At 46.2% G+C, this 16,959-nt stretch overlaps 1 protein-coding gene across 2 annotated transcripts; it reads left to right on the top strand.

The window, feature by feature from the left end:
* The first annotated feature begins 2,886 nt into the window (after positions 1 to 2,886).
* NYAP1 (neuronal tyrosine phosphorylated phosphoinositide-3-kinase adaptor 1) lies at positions 2,887 to 14,363 on the top strand. Of its 2 annotated transcripts, none has more exons than XM_056817766.1 (7): positions 2,887 to 3,434; positions 5,247 to 5,398; positions 7,712 to 8,058; positions 8,642 to 10,156; positions 11,087 to 11,314; positions 11,669 to 11,778; positions 13,141 to 14,363. In XM_056817766.1, exons 2-7 carry the CDS (start codon positions 5,331 to 5,333, stop codon positions 13,390 to 13,392), a joined length of 2,520 nt encoding a protein of 839 aa, XP_056673744.1. In that variant the 5' UTR covers positions 2,887 to 3,434; positions 5,247 to 5,330; the 3' UTR covers positions 13,393 to 14,363. The 2 variants fall into 2 exon arrangements, with proteins under 2 accessions (XP_056673744.1, XP_056673746.1); XM_056817768.1 differs by having other exon boundaries at positions 3,148 to 3,434; positions 11,090 to 11,314.
* The last annotated feature ends 2,596 nt before the right edge of the window (positions 14,364 to 16,959 follow it).

Genomic DNA, 16,959 nt, shown 5'->3' with positions numbered 1-16,959 from the left:
GATGATATATACATATGTGCCTGCATATATAAATATATACATATACGTATTTTACTCTGAGCACACATTTCTAGAAATATGAATGGGTAGACAAAGATATTCATAAAGATGCCCTTACAGATATTCATCCATATATGTGCACACATAGATCTATATTTTATGTGTACATACACACATATATCTATATAGCTCTCTCTTTAGGAACACAACTGTACACAGAGATATGCACATAGCCTATAGACACACACCCTGACACACAAACACAGGAATATACACAACTCTGGAAATTGCTTCTATCTCTTAGTTTGGTGGTTGTGAATCCTCCATTTAATAGCTCCTCATTTAGAAAGAGTTCAGATTCCTATTTTCTCTCTTCATGACCCTATCCCCCTCACCCTCCCAAACAAATGAAAAAATCAGCCATTTAATGCAGATGTCAGATTCTGGAGGCTTCATCCCACCTGTGCCTCTCTGAGAACTTCCATTCTAGATATCTGATAATAAGGTACTAACTACCACTCCATAATCATTGCTGGCTTTTAAAAATATGACTTTAAGGTTTGCAAAAGCATGTTAAGCCATTTGATTCTCATGACAACTCTGTGAGGTAGGTATTACAGGTATTATTATTCCCATTTTATAGATAAGGAAACTGGGGCTCAAGATTAAGTCACTTGGCCGTGATCACACAACTAGTAAAACAGCCTGTTCCACTTATAGACAGTAAAAATGTCCCAAAGCATACTTTGTAATTTCAATACTGCATTCCTGCCCTCCCCTCCCCCCTCCAAATCTTCAGAGGATGATAATTTTAAAGTATTCTTTCTCTTTTTTTATTTTTTTAACTCTTACCTTTCATCTTAGAATCATTATTGTATATTGGTTCCAAGGCAGAAGAGTGGCAAGGGCTAGGCAACTGGGTTTTAAGTGACTTGCCCAGGGTCACACAGCTAGGACATATTTGAGGTCAAATTTAAACCCAGAATCTCCTGTCTCCAGGCCTCGATTTCTATCCCCTGAGCCACTTAGCTGCCCTTCATTCCCTATTTTCTGCCCAAAAGAAATTACTATCTCTTCTTTTCTTCTGGTGGGGAAGCAATTCTCCCTCATTCAATTATAACTTCCTTTGAGACTATCTTTTGCCTCTTTTTATATCCCTAGGGCTTGGCACAAAGTAGGCACTTAATAAACATTGATTGATTGACCACTAGATGTATCCTGTTAAGGTAGACCTGAGTTCAAATACAGCCTTAAATATAATTAGTCCTGAAACCTTGACCTCTCTGGGCCTCAGTTTCTTCAATTGTAAAATGAAGGAGTTGGTGTCAATGACCTCTAAGTTTCCTTTCAGCTCAATAGTGAACTTTCCTCACCAAATTCTTGACAGCATTTCTGATATTTTATATATAATATGTTGTACTGTATATACACATTCTATAGATATGTACATATGTGTATGTGTATCTTATCTATCATCTATCTGATGGCTAGGGGGTATATAGGCCCTGGAAAGGGGGTCAAATTTTCTCAGGAAATGCTTTTGGATGATTATCATTGTAACTAAGTCCTAGGAACTTAGCAAGGTAAGAAAACTGTTGCTTGGAACTTGGAACTCTGAAGTTCTCCCTCCTACCCCCATCAATGTCTTCACCCTCTCTTCATTTTTCCAGCCAAAAACAGCTTCAGTTTACAAACTCAACCAACTCAACAAATATTTATTAAAATAGTGCCTACTTTTAGGCATTAAGGAAACAAAATTTAAAAAAAAATCAAAACCAGTCCCTGTTCTCAAAAAGTTTCTATTCTGCTGGTGTTACCTCATCCAACGATATTTTATTTTATGATTATTTGTTCAGCTCATTTTATTGATGATTTTGACTACATTACAGCTTTGTTTTTTTAAAGAAGCAAACGAAACTTTACCTGACAACATATCCAATACTCTGTTCTAGTGGTCCCTCACCTCTCTACTGTGAGGAAAGAGAGATGCTTTATCTCCTCTCCAGGAACGTCATTGTTTGAGGAGTAGTTTAACAGAAGATAAAACCTGAAGCCAAAAGAGTAAATTCCCATTTGTGAGATCTCAGATTTCTAGGGGTTGGATGAGGATAGGGACTGAGGCGGTAAATTGTACTTCCTGGTGTTTGAATTTACTTTATACTATGTATTAAGCTGGCTATAATGCTGCTAGCGGTAATTAATATTCGAAGAGATTATTTACTGTCCTCCTAAAGCAATCCTCCCACGATTCCAAGGCGTGCAGCTATTGAAAGTCAAGGGTTAAGAAGAGGGTGTCCCAGCTATGCAGGGGTACAGGGGTTACTTTGAACACTTACAGAGAAAGCAAAGTTCAGGTATTTAGGATGCCAGGTACAGGACGTGTGGAAAGTCGATGGGGAAGGATGAATTGACCTCCCCCTAGCTCCCTCATCTTTAGGAGACGAAGAAGATAAACAGCCCCTCCTGCTGGAAAGGTGTCTTTGTCTATTTGTATTGCCATCTGTCGGTCTTGCTGCCAGTGTCTTTTGTCTCTCGGAAAGTAAAGCTGCTTACCCCTGCTGGTCTCTCTAGCTAACTACACCGCTCCCCACCCACCCACCCAGCGGTCCTACCTTGGCGGGGGGGGGGGGGGGGGCGCCCTCAAACTTTCAAGATCTCCAACTCAAAACCGCAGAATGTTAGAGCTGAAAAGAGCCTTAGAAATCACCTTGTCCAAACCCTTTTCTCTACAGAGGAGTCAACTGGGGCCAGAGATCCTCTAAGTAAGCTTCCGTCCTGCTTTATTAAAGCCAACTCTGGTTTCTGACTGCTCGCGGGGCTGGGTTGTGCTGTGAAACAGACTAGGAATGAAGCAGTCTAGGCTGGGCTAGAGGCTGCAGATCCGTGCGCGGCCACTAGGGAGCCCCCTCGGGCAAGGAGCACCTGGGTGCCCGAACCGCTGCAGAGGGTGGTCGGGTTTGGCTGAGACTGGGAGGGAAGATCAGAAATTAGGTTCCCCGGGGCGGCAGGGAACAGAGTCAGGCTAAGAAAGACCCTGGAAGAGAAGAGACAGTCCGCTAGCGCTCGGGGGCAGCGGTGGCGACGGGGCTGCGCACCCACCCGCAATCTGGGGGCTTTTCTCCTCCCGATCTTGGCATCTTTCATTCCTTTCCGATTCATTCTCGGCCTGCCCCTCTATACCTAGTCTCTCCGGCAATCGTGGGTCTCTTTAGCTCCCTAGCTCTCTCCCTGTTTCCCGGGCCCGCGTGGAGGGGTGGGTTTGAGGGCCAGGGGCGGGTCTGGGGGCGGACCTGGAGGCGGGGCTGTCTCTGCGGCAGGCCCGGGCTCCGCTCCCCCCTGATCTCTCTGTCTCTCTCTCCCTTCCTCCCTCCTCCTCCTCCTCCTCCTGCTCCGGGCTCCGCCCGGCATGGGGGGGCCGGCGCCTGGCAGGCCAGGTACGGGGGAAATGGGGAAACTGGGGGGACTTGGTTGGGGAGGGGGATGTTGGATGGAGGAAGGGGAGCCGAGAGGCACAAGAGATTCAGGCAAGGGGAGAGGTGGAGGAGGACATGGGAACCAGGGGGCCATGAGAGATGAGGCAGGCCAAGTCCAGAGGATCCGTGGAGATGTAGGGATGCAGTGGGAAGAGGCCCCAGGGTGAGCAAGGAGAATGGGGATGGTGAGGGGTGAGGATGTTTGGGAGAATGGGGGAAGTGTCAGACTAGGATATGAAGGTGGGCACTCAGAGGGAGACATCTGGAGCCAGGGACTGAACCTGAGGACTCCCTCCCGCCCCTCGCGAACCGTCCCCCACCCCCCACCCCTGTGATGCTTCGGGAGTGAGCCAATACTTGGAACTGGAAGAGAAGGGCTTGTCCGCATCCACAGATCTAAGAGGTTGGAAGGAGATTGGAGCCAGGGCTAGGGAAGGCTGGGGACTTGCTGCCAAGGAGGTGATGTAGGGAACAGACAAGGAGACAGAGCAGGGCCTGGCCCTAGCCTAAACACTGGAAGGGAGGTGTGTATGTGTGTGTGAGTGTGTTTGAGGTGGGGGTGGGGGGTGGTCCATTAATCAGGTGCAGGACTACAATCCTGGGTTAAGAAGAGGGACTGGCCCCTGACTCAGTCCCCCTTCCCTACTCCCAAATGCTAGGAACTTGACTGAGCCTCCACCACCCCCAACCAAAAAAAAAAAAATTGGTTGTAAACCTACACCAATAAGGCACTAAGCAGTAACTCCTCTGTTTGTCTGTCTAATTCTGGGTATCTGATTAATGTGGATGTCTGTATGTTTGTGTGTGTCTATAGTCTGTGGGTGTGTCTGTGGGTGTTTATGTCTGTGGGTGCATCTGTCTCCAGATCTGTTTACCTGTGTATACGTCCATGTATCCATGTTCATCAGTGTGTCTGGCTCTGTAGTGTATCTATATTATCCAGGTCTGTCATTATACTGTCTGTGTATGTGTTATATGTAAGTCTATATAGAATATGCTTATATTTTATGTGTCAGTATATGTTTCTGCACATTTGGGGACCTGAGCTATTTCTCAATATCTGTTTGCCTCTGCTAGTCTGTTTTTGTTTTTCTGTCATTTCTTTTTGTGGGCCCAAGTCATGTCTCCTATCCTTTTTATTCCTGGCATCCTCTCATCCTTTTTTTTTTCCATCTCTTTTCATCTTAACTGTGTGACCCTTAGCAAGTTACTTAACCTCTTTTTGCCTCAATTTACTCATCTATAAAATGGGGATAATAATAGCACTTACCTCACAGGGATGTTGTGAAGATGAAATGAGATAATATATGTAATGCACTTTGCCATCCTTAAAGTGCTATGGGTTAGCTAGTATTATTATATATGGAAAGTTATTTGCATAGATAGATTAAAGTATAATATGTCGATTATTGTTGTTAATTCTCCTTCATCTTTTTTGATGGATTCAGATAGGACTGGACCAAGGACAAGTTGCTATCCTGTTATTATTCTTATATATCTCATGTTCTACCGACTATTGTCCAGATTGATAAAAAGTCTGCTTTTTGAAATATTGGGATGTAAATTTATCTTCTCTAGATTCACTGAAAGCTTCTTTGGGACAATTCCAAGAGCAGACAGGAGGACAACAGGGATGACATGTTTGTTCTATTCCCACATGGTTTAAATTTCTTCTGCTAGGTCTCTATTACACCTCCTTCTCCTCCAAGTTCCCCTACCATCACACTACCACCACTACTTCTATTATTGTTATTTTTTCTTTCCCCAACCAAGTTGATCCAGGACCCAGGGAGGGGGACCCCCCAGGCCTGGTGGTGCTGAGCAGAGCCCCCCATCTCCTCCTTCTTGCCCTACGACATGAACCTGCTCTACCGAAAAACCAAGCTGGAGTGGAGACAGCACAAGGAGGAGGAGGCCAAAAGGAGGTAAGACCATAAAATGATTCTAATTCTCTCACATAGTATGAGTTTGGTTGTTGCCCACTCCCCACAACCTCACTTTTCTCTTTCAGGCTTACTGTCATTAGTAAGCATTTATTTATGGACAGTATCTGTCCTAAGCCCCATATAAAGAGAATCACATAATAAGCATGACCCCAGCTTTCAGTATGTTTATAGACTAAGCTTTTCCTCTAGTCCTCAGTAACTTACTATTTTCTCTCTCTAAAAGTACTTTTTCATTCTTTACCTCTGTGATTCCATTTTCCCTTTGCCCTGACTGTAGGACTGGTTTCTTTTATTCAACCCCTTCTATCATCCCCCAAAACCTTAAGCATAAATTCCTTTCTCTTCTCCCTATCTTCTCCTTCCCCACCCCCATCCTACTTGCAGCTGCCCTTTCTATTCTTTGTCACCTGACCTCAGATAGTACAAGTCAACAATAAAGGAGCAGGGGCAAGTAGCTCTCTTATCCCACAGGGTCCAAGGAGGGAATAGTATGAACGAGGGAGTCTTTTAATTCCTTTTCCATCTTCTTGAGCTGGGAAAAGTTGAACCAGGGGGAAAGAGGTACAAAGTAGAAGAAATGGAAGATGAAAGGACATAGTTGCATCAGGATCAGTGAATTCTAACTTGGGATCAGAAATTTATTTAAAAATTTCAAAAATTCAATTTTATTTTATTTTTGGTTTTGAATTCTCTTCCTCTCACTTTATCCTCCTTTGCCCCATTGAGAAAAAAAAGCCAGTGCAAAAATGTATAGTCAAACAAAACAAATTCTCACATCAGCCTCAGTCTGTACTCTGAATCCATCACCCCTCTATCTAGAGGTGAGCAGAATGTTTCCTCATTAATAGGTTCATAAATTTAGAGCTGGAAGGACCCTAAAACCCATGCAAGCCCATCTCCCTTATTTGACCAGAGGGGTTAAAGTATTTGTCCAAGTTCACACAGATATTCAATGACAGAGAAGAGATTTTTTGAAGGACTCTATTATGTCCCTTTAGATTGCACTAAGATCTGTTGTCTTCCAATTCTGTGTCTCCTATTATTGGTTTCTTGCTCTCTTCCTCTCCTCTCTCTCCTCTCTCTCTCTCTCTCTCTCTCTCTCTCTCTCTCTCTCTCTCTCTCTCTCTCTCTCTCTCTCTCTCTCTCTCTCATCTCTCTCTCTCTCTCTATCTCTCTCTCTCTCTCTCTCCTCCTCCTCCTCCTCCCCACTTTCTCCTTCTCTCTCTCCCCTTTCTATTCTCCCTTGCCAGAGCTTTCATTCCTCATCTCCCCACCCCTTGACTCCCTTCACTTTCCCCCTCAGTGGCTACACTGTCTAGAGAAGCCTGAGTCAGATCCACCTCCCCATTACCCCTCCTCCCCTTCCTTACTGTGGGATTTAATTATTGTTGTTAATTAGATTAATCAGAGCTATCACTGCAGAGATCTCCCCTTAATGAAGGGTTAGTAGACAGGGCCCTAATCAGAGATCCCACCCCACAACAATCCTCCTTGTGTCCCCCCCCCCCCCATTCTTTCACACACAGAAGCACACAAACTGTGAATGAGAGTGAGGGGGGAATAAATTGTGGAGTCAGGAGAGGGAGTAAGGTAAAAGAATGACAGCAAGAGGAAGGAAAGGAGGAGAACTAGAGGAAGGAGAATCACAGGGGATGGGGGCAGGGAAGACAGCTAGGGATGGATGGAGTGGATGGGAAACATAGTGGAAAAGTAAGCCATCAGGAATGTGTGCATGTGAGGTTTCAAACACAATCGAGGCCAGATATGAAACTTTAAGGGTTGAGCCTGCATCTGTGTGTGTCACTCATGCTTTCCTCCAGGAGGAATGTGCTTGACATCAGATTTTTGCAGTTCTCCAAATATACATGAAGCATTTCATGAAGATGCTATCTAAAATATGGGAGTCCAAACAAGCAAGGACAACTAGATCCTTGCCCTTGTTTTCTCAGAGCCTCACTCCTAGTCCTTTGTCTTCCTTTTTAAATCCCCCAACACTGAGACCCTGAATCCTCTTTCTCTGATTGTTACTGTTTTAGGCTTTATTTCTCGTGTCCCTTTCTATGGATCTCTGGAATCCTCATTTCTCACCTGCTGCTTGCAGCACAGCCTCACCCACACCCACACATACCACACTACACACTACACACACACACACACACACACACACACACACACACACACACACACACACACACACATCAGGAGGTGAAGAGATAGTTTTAGGGAAAGCCCTGCTTGACCTGATGACTCTCCCTGCTTCTCTCTTTTTCTTTTGCCAATCCCTTCCCTCAGTGCAAGTAAGGAAGTGGGGCCTACAGGTCCTTCAGGGCCAGGGCCTGGGGTTCGTGCTCGAGACGTTTCTTCGCTTCGACGCTCTCTCAGGATGGGCTTCATGACCATGCCTGCTTCCCAGGAGCATGCCCCTCACCCCTGCCGTAGTGCCATGGCTCCCCGCTCCCTCTCCTGCCATTCAGTGGGAAGCATGGAGAGTAGTGGGGGCACTGGTGGCGGGGGTGGGGGTGGTGGAGTTGGGGGAGATGTTGGAGCCCGGAGGCCACCCGTGAAGCCCCGGAGACACCCCAGCACTAAACTCAGCATGGCTGCAAGTGGGGCCGAGGCACCTCCCAGCAAGAAAACAGGTAAGACCCTCTTTCCCCCTATAACACTCCCTTCTTAATCCATCGGGGGGAAAAAGTCCATTTTGGTACCAAGGGAAAGTGGAAAGTTTCATTTTTAGAATGAACAAGAGACACTATTTTGGGTGATGGTAGGATCTTAGGTCATAGAACTGGAAGGTACTTCAGAGGCCATCTGGTACAATGCCTTGATTTTATTGATGAGGAAACTGAGGTTCAGGATGGTTAAGTTACTTGCCCAAGGTTATATGAAGAGTATTATTACAGGTTAGGTTTGGATGTAGGTCTTCTGACTCCAAGGACATAACTCTTTTCATTGAGCTATTTCTATGGATAGGAGAAATCTATCCTAGAAGAATTCATTTTAAGAACTGAGGGATAAATTGTAGGAGTGGATATAGAATCTGTAGCTTTATTTATAAGCAGGGCAAAAGGCAGAAATTCAACCAACTAGAACTATGAGTTGGAGGAGATGGGAGGGGGAGATGAAGCAAAATGAGTTCAGAATGTCTTAAATGTTTCTTCTCTGCCAGTCTTATTTCAGCCTGGTTTGGGGGATTTTTTTCCCTTTCCGGAATTTCCTCAGGTTCTCAGAAACCAGCTCCTGAAGGCCGTGAGTCCAGCCGGAAAATCCCTCCCCAGAAGCCAAAGCGAAGTCCCAACACCCAGCTCTCCGTCTCCTTTGATGAGTCCTGCTCAATGGCTCCCACTTCTCGGCTTGGGGTCCTGCCCCTGCATCGATACAGCCGGGGGGGCAGGGTGCTAGGTGATCACGATTTGAGCTCCCAAGATGAAGAACCTGTATACATCGAAATGGTGGGAGATGTCTTCCAGGGTGGTGGAGGAAGTGGTGGAAGAAGTAGCGGGGGCCCAGCAGGTGCCTCTGTTGGAGGAGGGGGCACGGGCCTCCCAGCTGGCCCAGACTCTGACTCTGAGGAGAGTGAGGCCATATATGAAGAAATGAAATACCCACTCCCTGAAGAGATAGCAGAGGGCCGGACCAATGGAGTACCCCCACCAGCTTCCATCTCTCCAATGCATCACCCTCATTCTCATCACTCCCACCGTCGTCCAGCTTCTGCCCTCCAGAGCAGACAGAATGGGACTCTTACTAAGACTTCCCCTTGTGAAATCCCACCACCTTTCCCCAACCTTCTCCAACACCGTCCCCCACTTCTTGCCTTCCCCCAAGCCAAGCCTGCTACCCGGACCCCTGGGGATGGGGTCTCTAGGTTGCCAGTCCTCTGTCACACCAAGGAACCGGCTATCCCTGTCCCAGCTCTTCAAGTGCCTGGACGGGATCAAGAGACACCTCCACCTCCTCCTCCTGCTGCCAATTTGCTGCTACTGGGGCCCTCTGGTCGGGCCAGGAGCCATTCAACACCACTGCCCCCTCAGGGCTCTGGACAGCCCCGGGGGGAGAAGGAGAGAGAGATCCCCAATTCCCATAGTATGATCTGTACCAAGGCAGCAGGAGCATCGACATCTTCCCCCACCCCCACCATGTTACTCCCAGGACCCCCCAAGGACAAAGCTGTGTCATATACCATGGTATACTCAGCGGTCAAAGTGACCACACACTCTGTCCTACCAACTGGCCCACCTCTTGGGGGCGGGGAGCCGAAGACAGAGAAGGAAATCTCAGTCCTTCATGGGATGCTCTGTACTAGTTCTAGGCCGGTGCCTCCTGGGAAAGCCACCCCTCCCAGTGGGCCTGGAGTGCTTCACCACAGGAGCTGCCTAGCTTCTCCCCACAGCCTTCCCGACCCTACGACTAGCCCCCTTTGCCCCCTCTGGACTTATCCAGCCACAGCTGGGCTCAAGAGACCCCCAGCCTATGAGAGCCTGAAGGCAGGGGGTTTGCTCTCTAAGGGCTGCGGGGTTGGGGCTCCTGCTCCCATGGTCAAGATCCAACTGCAGGACCAGGGTACCAGTGGGGATGCATTTGCTAGCATATCCTGTGCCCATGTCATTGCCAGTTCAGGGACACCAGAGGAGGAAGAGCAGGAGGAGGAGGAGGTGGGAACAACGTCATTTGGGGCGGGCTGGGCCCTGCAGAGAAAAGTCCTGTACAGAGGGAGGAAAGCAAAGGAACTGGAGAGTGAGTTGGCAGGTGGGGAGGAGGGAGGGAAGGGAGGTGCTCAGGTTGGGGGGAGGCTATAGAGGCATTGTGTTTGGGGAGGGTCAGTGGGAAGCTATTCTCTACTCCCTCTGAGTTCAAGGGGGAAATACCCAGGGTGGAACAGCTATCCTTCACATCAGAGCATTCAACTAAGGAGGTGGGACAAAAAGGAGAGAGAAGGTCACTGGATCATAGAAGAGGGTATGGGGGTTGAGAGAGCCAGGAGAATGGAAGGAAGATCTTAGAGCCAAGGGGAGCTAAATATTATTAATTGGGGACACCCTTCCCCCCCTCCTCCAACCCCAGACACTCCACTTGCCTTCTGGGAGATGTAAGGGGGAAGGGACCCTGTGTGTATTCATGGATTCTGAGCCAAACACAGCTGTCTCCCAGCTGTTACCATGACAACCTACCCAGACAGGAGGGAGAGGAGAGGTAGGCCCCTGCCGTTACCTAGCAACCCAATCCTCCACCAGGCATACTTCTGGGAACTTGGGTTCAAGCTTGCCCCTGTATCACCTGCCCCAGGATTCCCTCACCCCTTCCTGGTCCTTAGACCTTTGACCCAGCTTATCTGAGAGGGTCAAAAGATAACAAAGAGATAAGCAGAAGAATAGGATACTAAGCTTTAGGGTGGGTGGAAGAACCAAGAAGGGGTGGGGAGGGAAGGCACCCCGTTTTCTTCCTAGAGGGTCCTAGGAGATGTTTCCGATACATGGAGAAGTAGGCTTAAAAACTGCAAATAGCAAGAAACAATTTTTGTGTGACTGAATAAAGGGGGATGTGGGAAGAGAAGGAAGAGAAAAAAGGACATAATTCCTACTTCTTTCCCAGATGTAAACCTTCCTTTCATATTCCCCACTGATCCTAGGGTATCTGAGGGATCTGATATCTCCTAATTTCCTCCAGCAGAGGCTGTGGAAGGTGTCCGGGCCTGGAATGGTAGTACAGAAGGTCCAGGCAAGGCAGAGAGGGAGGAGAAGGGAGTCCTCCCATCCGGTATCCCTGTGCGAAGCCAGGGGGCAGAGGGCCTGCTGGCCAGGGCCCATCATAGTGGGGACCAAGCTGGAGGAGGAGGAGGCCGAACAGGACTAAACATGCCCTGCCAAACCTTCCCTGCCTGCCACCGGAATGGAGGTGAGATTCCCTTACTGTGCTTCAGTCACACATATATACACAGCCTCCACCCTCTAAAACAGCTGCTCATTCAGCTGAGGGTGGCGTGTGGGGAGGGCAGAGACAGGGGCCATTTAGCTCAATGGAATGGGAATACGATCTATTTCTGGAAACATAACTGCCCACATTTGCCCATATCTCAAGCCTTTCATTTTAATTCTGCACTTTACCTCCAGTCTCTATCCCCTGCCCCCTTGATAATCCAGAATGCAATATAGGGGATAAGAACAGCAAGACAGACAGAAAAGGCTAAGGGAGAAAAGAAAGCCCTGGGGCAGACCCATTTCCTCCGGTATTTCTCTCCTTCCTCTCCAGACTTCACTGGAGGCTACCGCCTAGGACGCTCAGCCTCTACCTCTGGAGTTCGCCATGCTGCTGTCCATACCCCGAGACCCTGCAGCCAGCCCAGGGAAACCCTCAGCCAGGTAAGGGGAGAGACTGATGCTCTTATTATTCAGGAAAAGGAGAAAAAAAAAAGGATGGGTAGAGGGAACTAAGTGTGGAAGGCTAGAGATATAGGAAGGGCAGCTATGTAGCACAGTGGACAGAGTGCCTGACCTAGAGTCAAGAAGCTCCAAATTCAAATTTGTCCTCAGATGCTTCACTAACTGTGTTGGCCCTGGGCAAGTCATTTAACCATGTTCACCTCAGTTTTCTCATCTGTAAAATGAGCCAAAGAAGGAAATAACAAACCACTCCAGTATCTTTGCCCAGAAAATTCCAAATAGGGTCATGAAGAGTCAGACATGACTGAAACGACCAAACAACAGTACTAGAATGCTAGGCATGGCTGGCAGAGGACAGTGTTGTAGGGATAGAAAACAGGAACCAGGGTGGTAAGTAGTTAAAGCAGATAGGAGGACATAGTTGGGGAAGAAGATTTGGAGGCCAGGGACAAAGGAAGAAAGAATACAAGAAATAACTGCAGAAAAGAAACGGAAAATAATTTAGGATCTTAGGGTTGTGAAGGTCCTTAAAGGCCATCTAGTACAACCCCTCGGTTTATAAAAGAGGAAAATGAGCCCTACAGAGTTGAAGTTAGTGACCTAAAATAAGGTAATAAATCTCTATTGTAGATCACCCTTCATATCTTAACTAGAATTCAGTTAATTCCAGAGTCTACAGTTTCAGAAGGTATCAGGGAAAGTTCTAAAAAATTTTGTTTCTAGTCTTTTGTCACTATAAAAAGGGTTGTATTGGTTCCAAGGCGTAAGAGCAGTAAGGACTAGGCAATGGGGCTTAAGTGACTTGCCTAGGGTCACACAGCTGGGAAATGTCCAAGGCCAAATTTGAACCCAGGATTTCCTGCCTGGAAGGTTGGCGCTCAATCCACTGAGCCACCTAGCTACCCCCCAGTAATGACTTTTTTTTAAAGGAATTAACTTTGCTGTATGATTTTGAACAAATCCCCACCCTGCTTTGGACCTCAGTTCCCTCATTTGTAAAAAGAGATGTGTGTGTGTGTGTGTGTGTGTGTGTGTGTGTGTGTGTGTGTGTGTGTGTGTGTGTGTTTGGCTCAGTGGATTAGGGAGCCAGGGAGACAGGAGGTCCTGGCTTCAAATCTGTCTTCAGATACTTCCTAGTGACATAGTGACAGTGGAGACAAGGGTTAGAGGGGTCAGAAAAATAGTTCAAGGTGTCTTTATTTGGAGTATGTATCAGGATGGAGAATAAGGAAAAGAGTTAAGAGAACAGGTACCCAGCAATTCTGTGATCCTTGACAATCCCTTTTTGTTTCTTCCTCTCCCCCCAACCCATACTTGGTGATTGGGGGGGGAGGGACACAGACCCATCCTGCCCTGCTGCTGCCTCTTCCCCCACAGCCAGCCCCAGAGAGGGATGGCAAATTGTTGGAGGTAATCGAGAGAAAACGCTGCGTCTGCAAGGAGATTAAGGCAAGGCACCGGCCGGACCGGGGGCTCTGCAAGCAGGAGAGCATGCCCATCCTCCCCAGTTGGAGACGGGGGCCAGAACCCCGAAAAACCGGCACCCCTCCATGCCGTCGACAGCAAACGGTCTTATGGGATACCGCTATCTGAAAGGGAAAGGAGCTGGGGGGGCAGATCCAGAGGAGGACCAAAGGGTAAACCAATGCCCAGCCTCCCCCTGGGATACCACCATCTAAAGGAGGCCAGATGCAGTCTCCTTCTAGGATCCTGCCTTGGGAGGGAGAAGCTTGGTCTCTCCTGAGAGAGTCAGTAAGAACTGAAAGACAGTCAGTAAGAACAATTTAACCTAACCCTCAACCACCAAGACCCAGGAGGCTAGGTGGAATGGTAGGGGGTTGGGGAGTGGGCAACTCCTTCCAACAATGCCTACCTTCTGCCCCTTTGCTGGACTTTGGGGAAGAAAGGCAATACCGGGCTGGAAGTTGGGGCCTTTGGCTGTTCCTCTCTTGTCAGAGCTATGGATTCCTTGCCCAACAAGGTCAGAGGTTAGATGGTAAAACTGGGAGGGAGGGAAAGGGCTGGTAATAAAAGAGGGAGGTGGGGTATAGGAATTCCAGAGGGGAAGAAAAAGGAGCTACATTTTAAGAAGTGGGAAAGGGGGGGGGGGTATTTATTTTATTTATTTATTTTTTAATCTAGAGGGGGAAATCTACACTCTTCCTATCCTCTACTGACAAGGGGATAGGGAACTGAGGTTAGTACTAAGGGAATCAAAGATGCTTTCTTTCTCCCAAGTCCCTAAATATCTCACCACTCAAATCTTTTCCATAGTTATGAGTATTTCTGGCTTGAGGGTAGAGCCAGGAGTAGGGGGTGGGGATCCAGGCTAGGAAAATGTGAAATTTGGTAGTAAAAGTGGCCTGCTCTGAAATCTTACCCAGCTCCAAGGTTAGGGGCTGGGACCAGGGAGGGAAGAATGGTGGGGGTGGAGGGAAATTGTAAGGGGGTGGGTGGGTGGTATTTATTTAAATTATAAAGAGTAAACAAGAACTACCAGGAGCTTTTTTAAAATTATTACTCATTTTGTTCCAGAATAATATATTAAAAGAATAATGATCCTAGAACTGGCCTTATATATTTAATGGCGCCTTTGTTCTACATCTTATAACTGTTTCTGTTGCTCTCCATCTCTGCCTTTGACTGGTAGAGGGATGAACCTCAGAAAGAGAGAGTTATTTATAAGTACCTTTGGGAAGTCAAAAAGAAAGATGGAGCTTGGAATAGGGGAAACCTGGAACCCCACTGAGATCTGAGCTAAGACAATCAATTAAGTATGTATTGAATGCCTCCTACTCAAAAGCAATTTAATTCATTGAACATTTTATTTATTAAATATCTATTGTGTGCAGTACACTGCTAAACACAGGTCCTGATCTCATGGGTCTTTATAGCCTAATAGAACAAGGCATACACTTTAAAAAAAAATCAGAACCATGATTTTATCAGTGTAAGATAAGGAGCTCTATTAAGGGACTTCCTTTTCCAAAGCAAATGCCACTGTGACTTATATAGTTGCTGGCAGAAGTCTTCTTAGCTTGGAAACCTGCTTTCTACTGCACCTTGCTACTTCTAAGACACTAAGATGACTATAAATACATAGTTGCAAGAATCAAAGATCACAGGATGAGTTGGAAGGGAACTCAAAGGTCATCTAGTCCAACCCTTGACTGAAAACCATTATCTTTTACAGCATCCTACTACAGTTAATAGTACATGTAGTCCAGCATTGGTAGTTGCTACTACAAATGTTATTGTTGTTCAGTCCTGTCCAACTCTCCATGGCCCCATTTGGGGTTTTACCAATCCAAAGACATTGGATTGGTTTGTCCTTTCCTTCTCTAGCTCATTTTACAGATGAAGAGAGTTAGGCAAATAGAGTTAAGTGACTTGCCCAGGGTCATATAGATAGTAAGTGTCTGAGGTCAAATTTGAACTCAAGAAGATGAATCTTCCTGATTTCAGGTCTGGCACTCTATCTACTATGCCACCTAGCTGTTCATAGATAAAGGGGTACAGAAAAAAAGTATAAACAGAACCCTTGTCATAAAGAAATTTACATACCCCATGGACTCCACCTTCAATGGGGAGGGAGAAAAAAATACATAAAAATATGATGTAAGAATTTTAAGGACAGGAACCTTGGTGAAGTAGGAAGGGAAAAATGGTAAAGAGGTAGATCTTAAAGGATGTGAAAAGGCAGAGGAAAGAGGCAATATTGACCCAGAGCTTAGGGAAGGTCATCTGAAAGTGTAATCCTTTAATCAATTCTTTAGTTTTATGCCATTTTACAGGGGAAGAAGAGACTGAATGGGAAATTGGAAAGATGACCAGGGAGTTAACCACAATCTAGAGGCATTTCTAAGATCAGGAGTGACAGTTCTGGAGTAGGCTTGAGCTTGTCATTTTTGGCAGGCTGTAGGGGAAGTGGCTTAACCAGAGTGGAAATATCAGAAAGTAATAAAAAAAATAAAGTTGGATTGCTTTGAAGGAAAAAAAATAGATAGGATATGCTAAATGAGATGGGATGAAAGAAAGGAATGAAAAGAGAATTGCTCCAAAGTCTTGGTTCTTGGAGGCTGGGACAGTGTTAATGTCACTGACAAAGGAGGCTGATTTGAGGAGGAATATTCAATTAAACATTTATGAAGTGCCTTGAGACCATGTCAATATGATGGATCCAGGTGGAACCTGGTATATCCAGGTAGTTAGGTGGTGATGGGGTAGAGCACTGGGCTTTGAATCAGGAAGACTTGTCTTCTTGAGTTCAAACCCAGATTTAGCTATTTGTGTGGCTCTGGCCAAGTCACTTAGTCCTGTTTGTCTGATTTCCTCATCTATATAATGAGCTAAGGAAGGAAAAGACTAAATGACTCCAGTATCTTTTCCAAGAATACCCCAAATAGGGACATGGAAAGTTGAATGTGACTGAACAACAACAAAGCACTAAAATATGTGGATCAGTTGAAGGAACAGCAGATGTTTAGCTTGGAAGTCTGAAGAGAAGAGAAGACTGAGAGTGGAGAGAGACACGAATGTTATGCGTCCAATTATCTGATGGGTTGTTATTCTGAAAAGGAAGAACCAGAATGGGTAGAAGTTACAAAGTGGGATAAGTTTATAATTTCAGCTTCTTGTTGGGGAAAGGCTTCCTAGCAAGTAGAGCTGCCCAAAAGTATAATGGCCTCTTTGGAAAACTGGTGAGTTCCCCCTCCTTAGAGGTCTTCCAACAGAGACTGGGGAACCATTTACTGTGTTATTACTTTCAGGAATGGAGTGGGCTTGATAGCTGCTGAAGTTCCTTTCACCTCTCAAATTCTGTGATTCCTTATGGCTCTGTGCTAGGCATTAAGAATCCAAAGATAAAATAAGATGCAATTACTGATGTATTATAGTGGAAATAGTCAGGAAAATAATCAGATAAGAATTTTGACCCTGACACTTGTATGATCCAGGGCAAATTATTTAACTTCTCAAGTCTCAGTTTGCTAATAATAATCTGTAAAATAGAGATAATATACCAATTACCTCCAGAGATTTTTGAAGAAAGTTCTTTGTTAATCTTAAAGCAATCTTAAAAAAAAAAAAGAGGTGTGTTAGGGGGGAGTTAGATGGCTCATTGGATTAGGGAGCCAGGCCTGGAGACAGAAGTTCCTGGAT

This window comes from Monodelphis domestica, chromosome 2, assembly GCF_027887165.1.
Source record: "Monodelphis domestica isolate mMonDom1 chromosome 2, mMonDom1.pri, whole genome shotgun sequence".
NCBI classification, from domain to species: Eukaryota; Metazoa; Chordata; class Mammalia; order Didelphimorphia; family Didelphidae; genus Monodelphis; species Monodelphis domestica.
The sequence above is the reverse complement of the archived record's forward strand: the minus strand, read 5'-3'. Positions and strand labels throughout refer to the sequence as shown.

Excerpts from the sequence above, each read along its gene's own strand:
- NYAP1 (XM_056817766.1), top strand. The coding sequence starts at position 5,331 with ATGAACCTGCTCTACCGAAAAACCAAGCTGGAGTGGAGACAGCACAAG. Across the intron at positions 8,059-8,641 it reads ACCTCCCAGCAAGAAAACAG|GTTCTCAGAAACCAGCTCCT; the intron begins GTAAGACCCTCT and ends GAATTTCCTCAG. Across the intron at positions 10,157-11,086 it reads GAAAGCAAAGGAACTGGAGA|CAGAGGCTGTGGAAGGTGTC; the intron begins GTGAGTTGGCAG and ends AATTTCCTCCAG.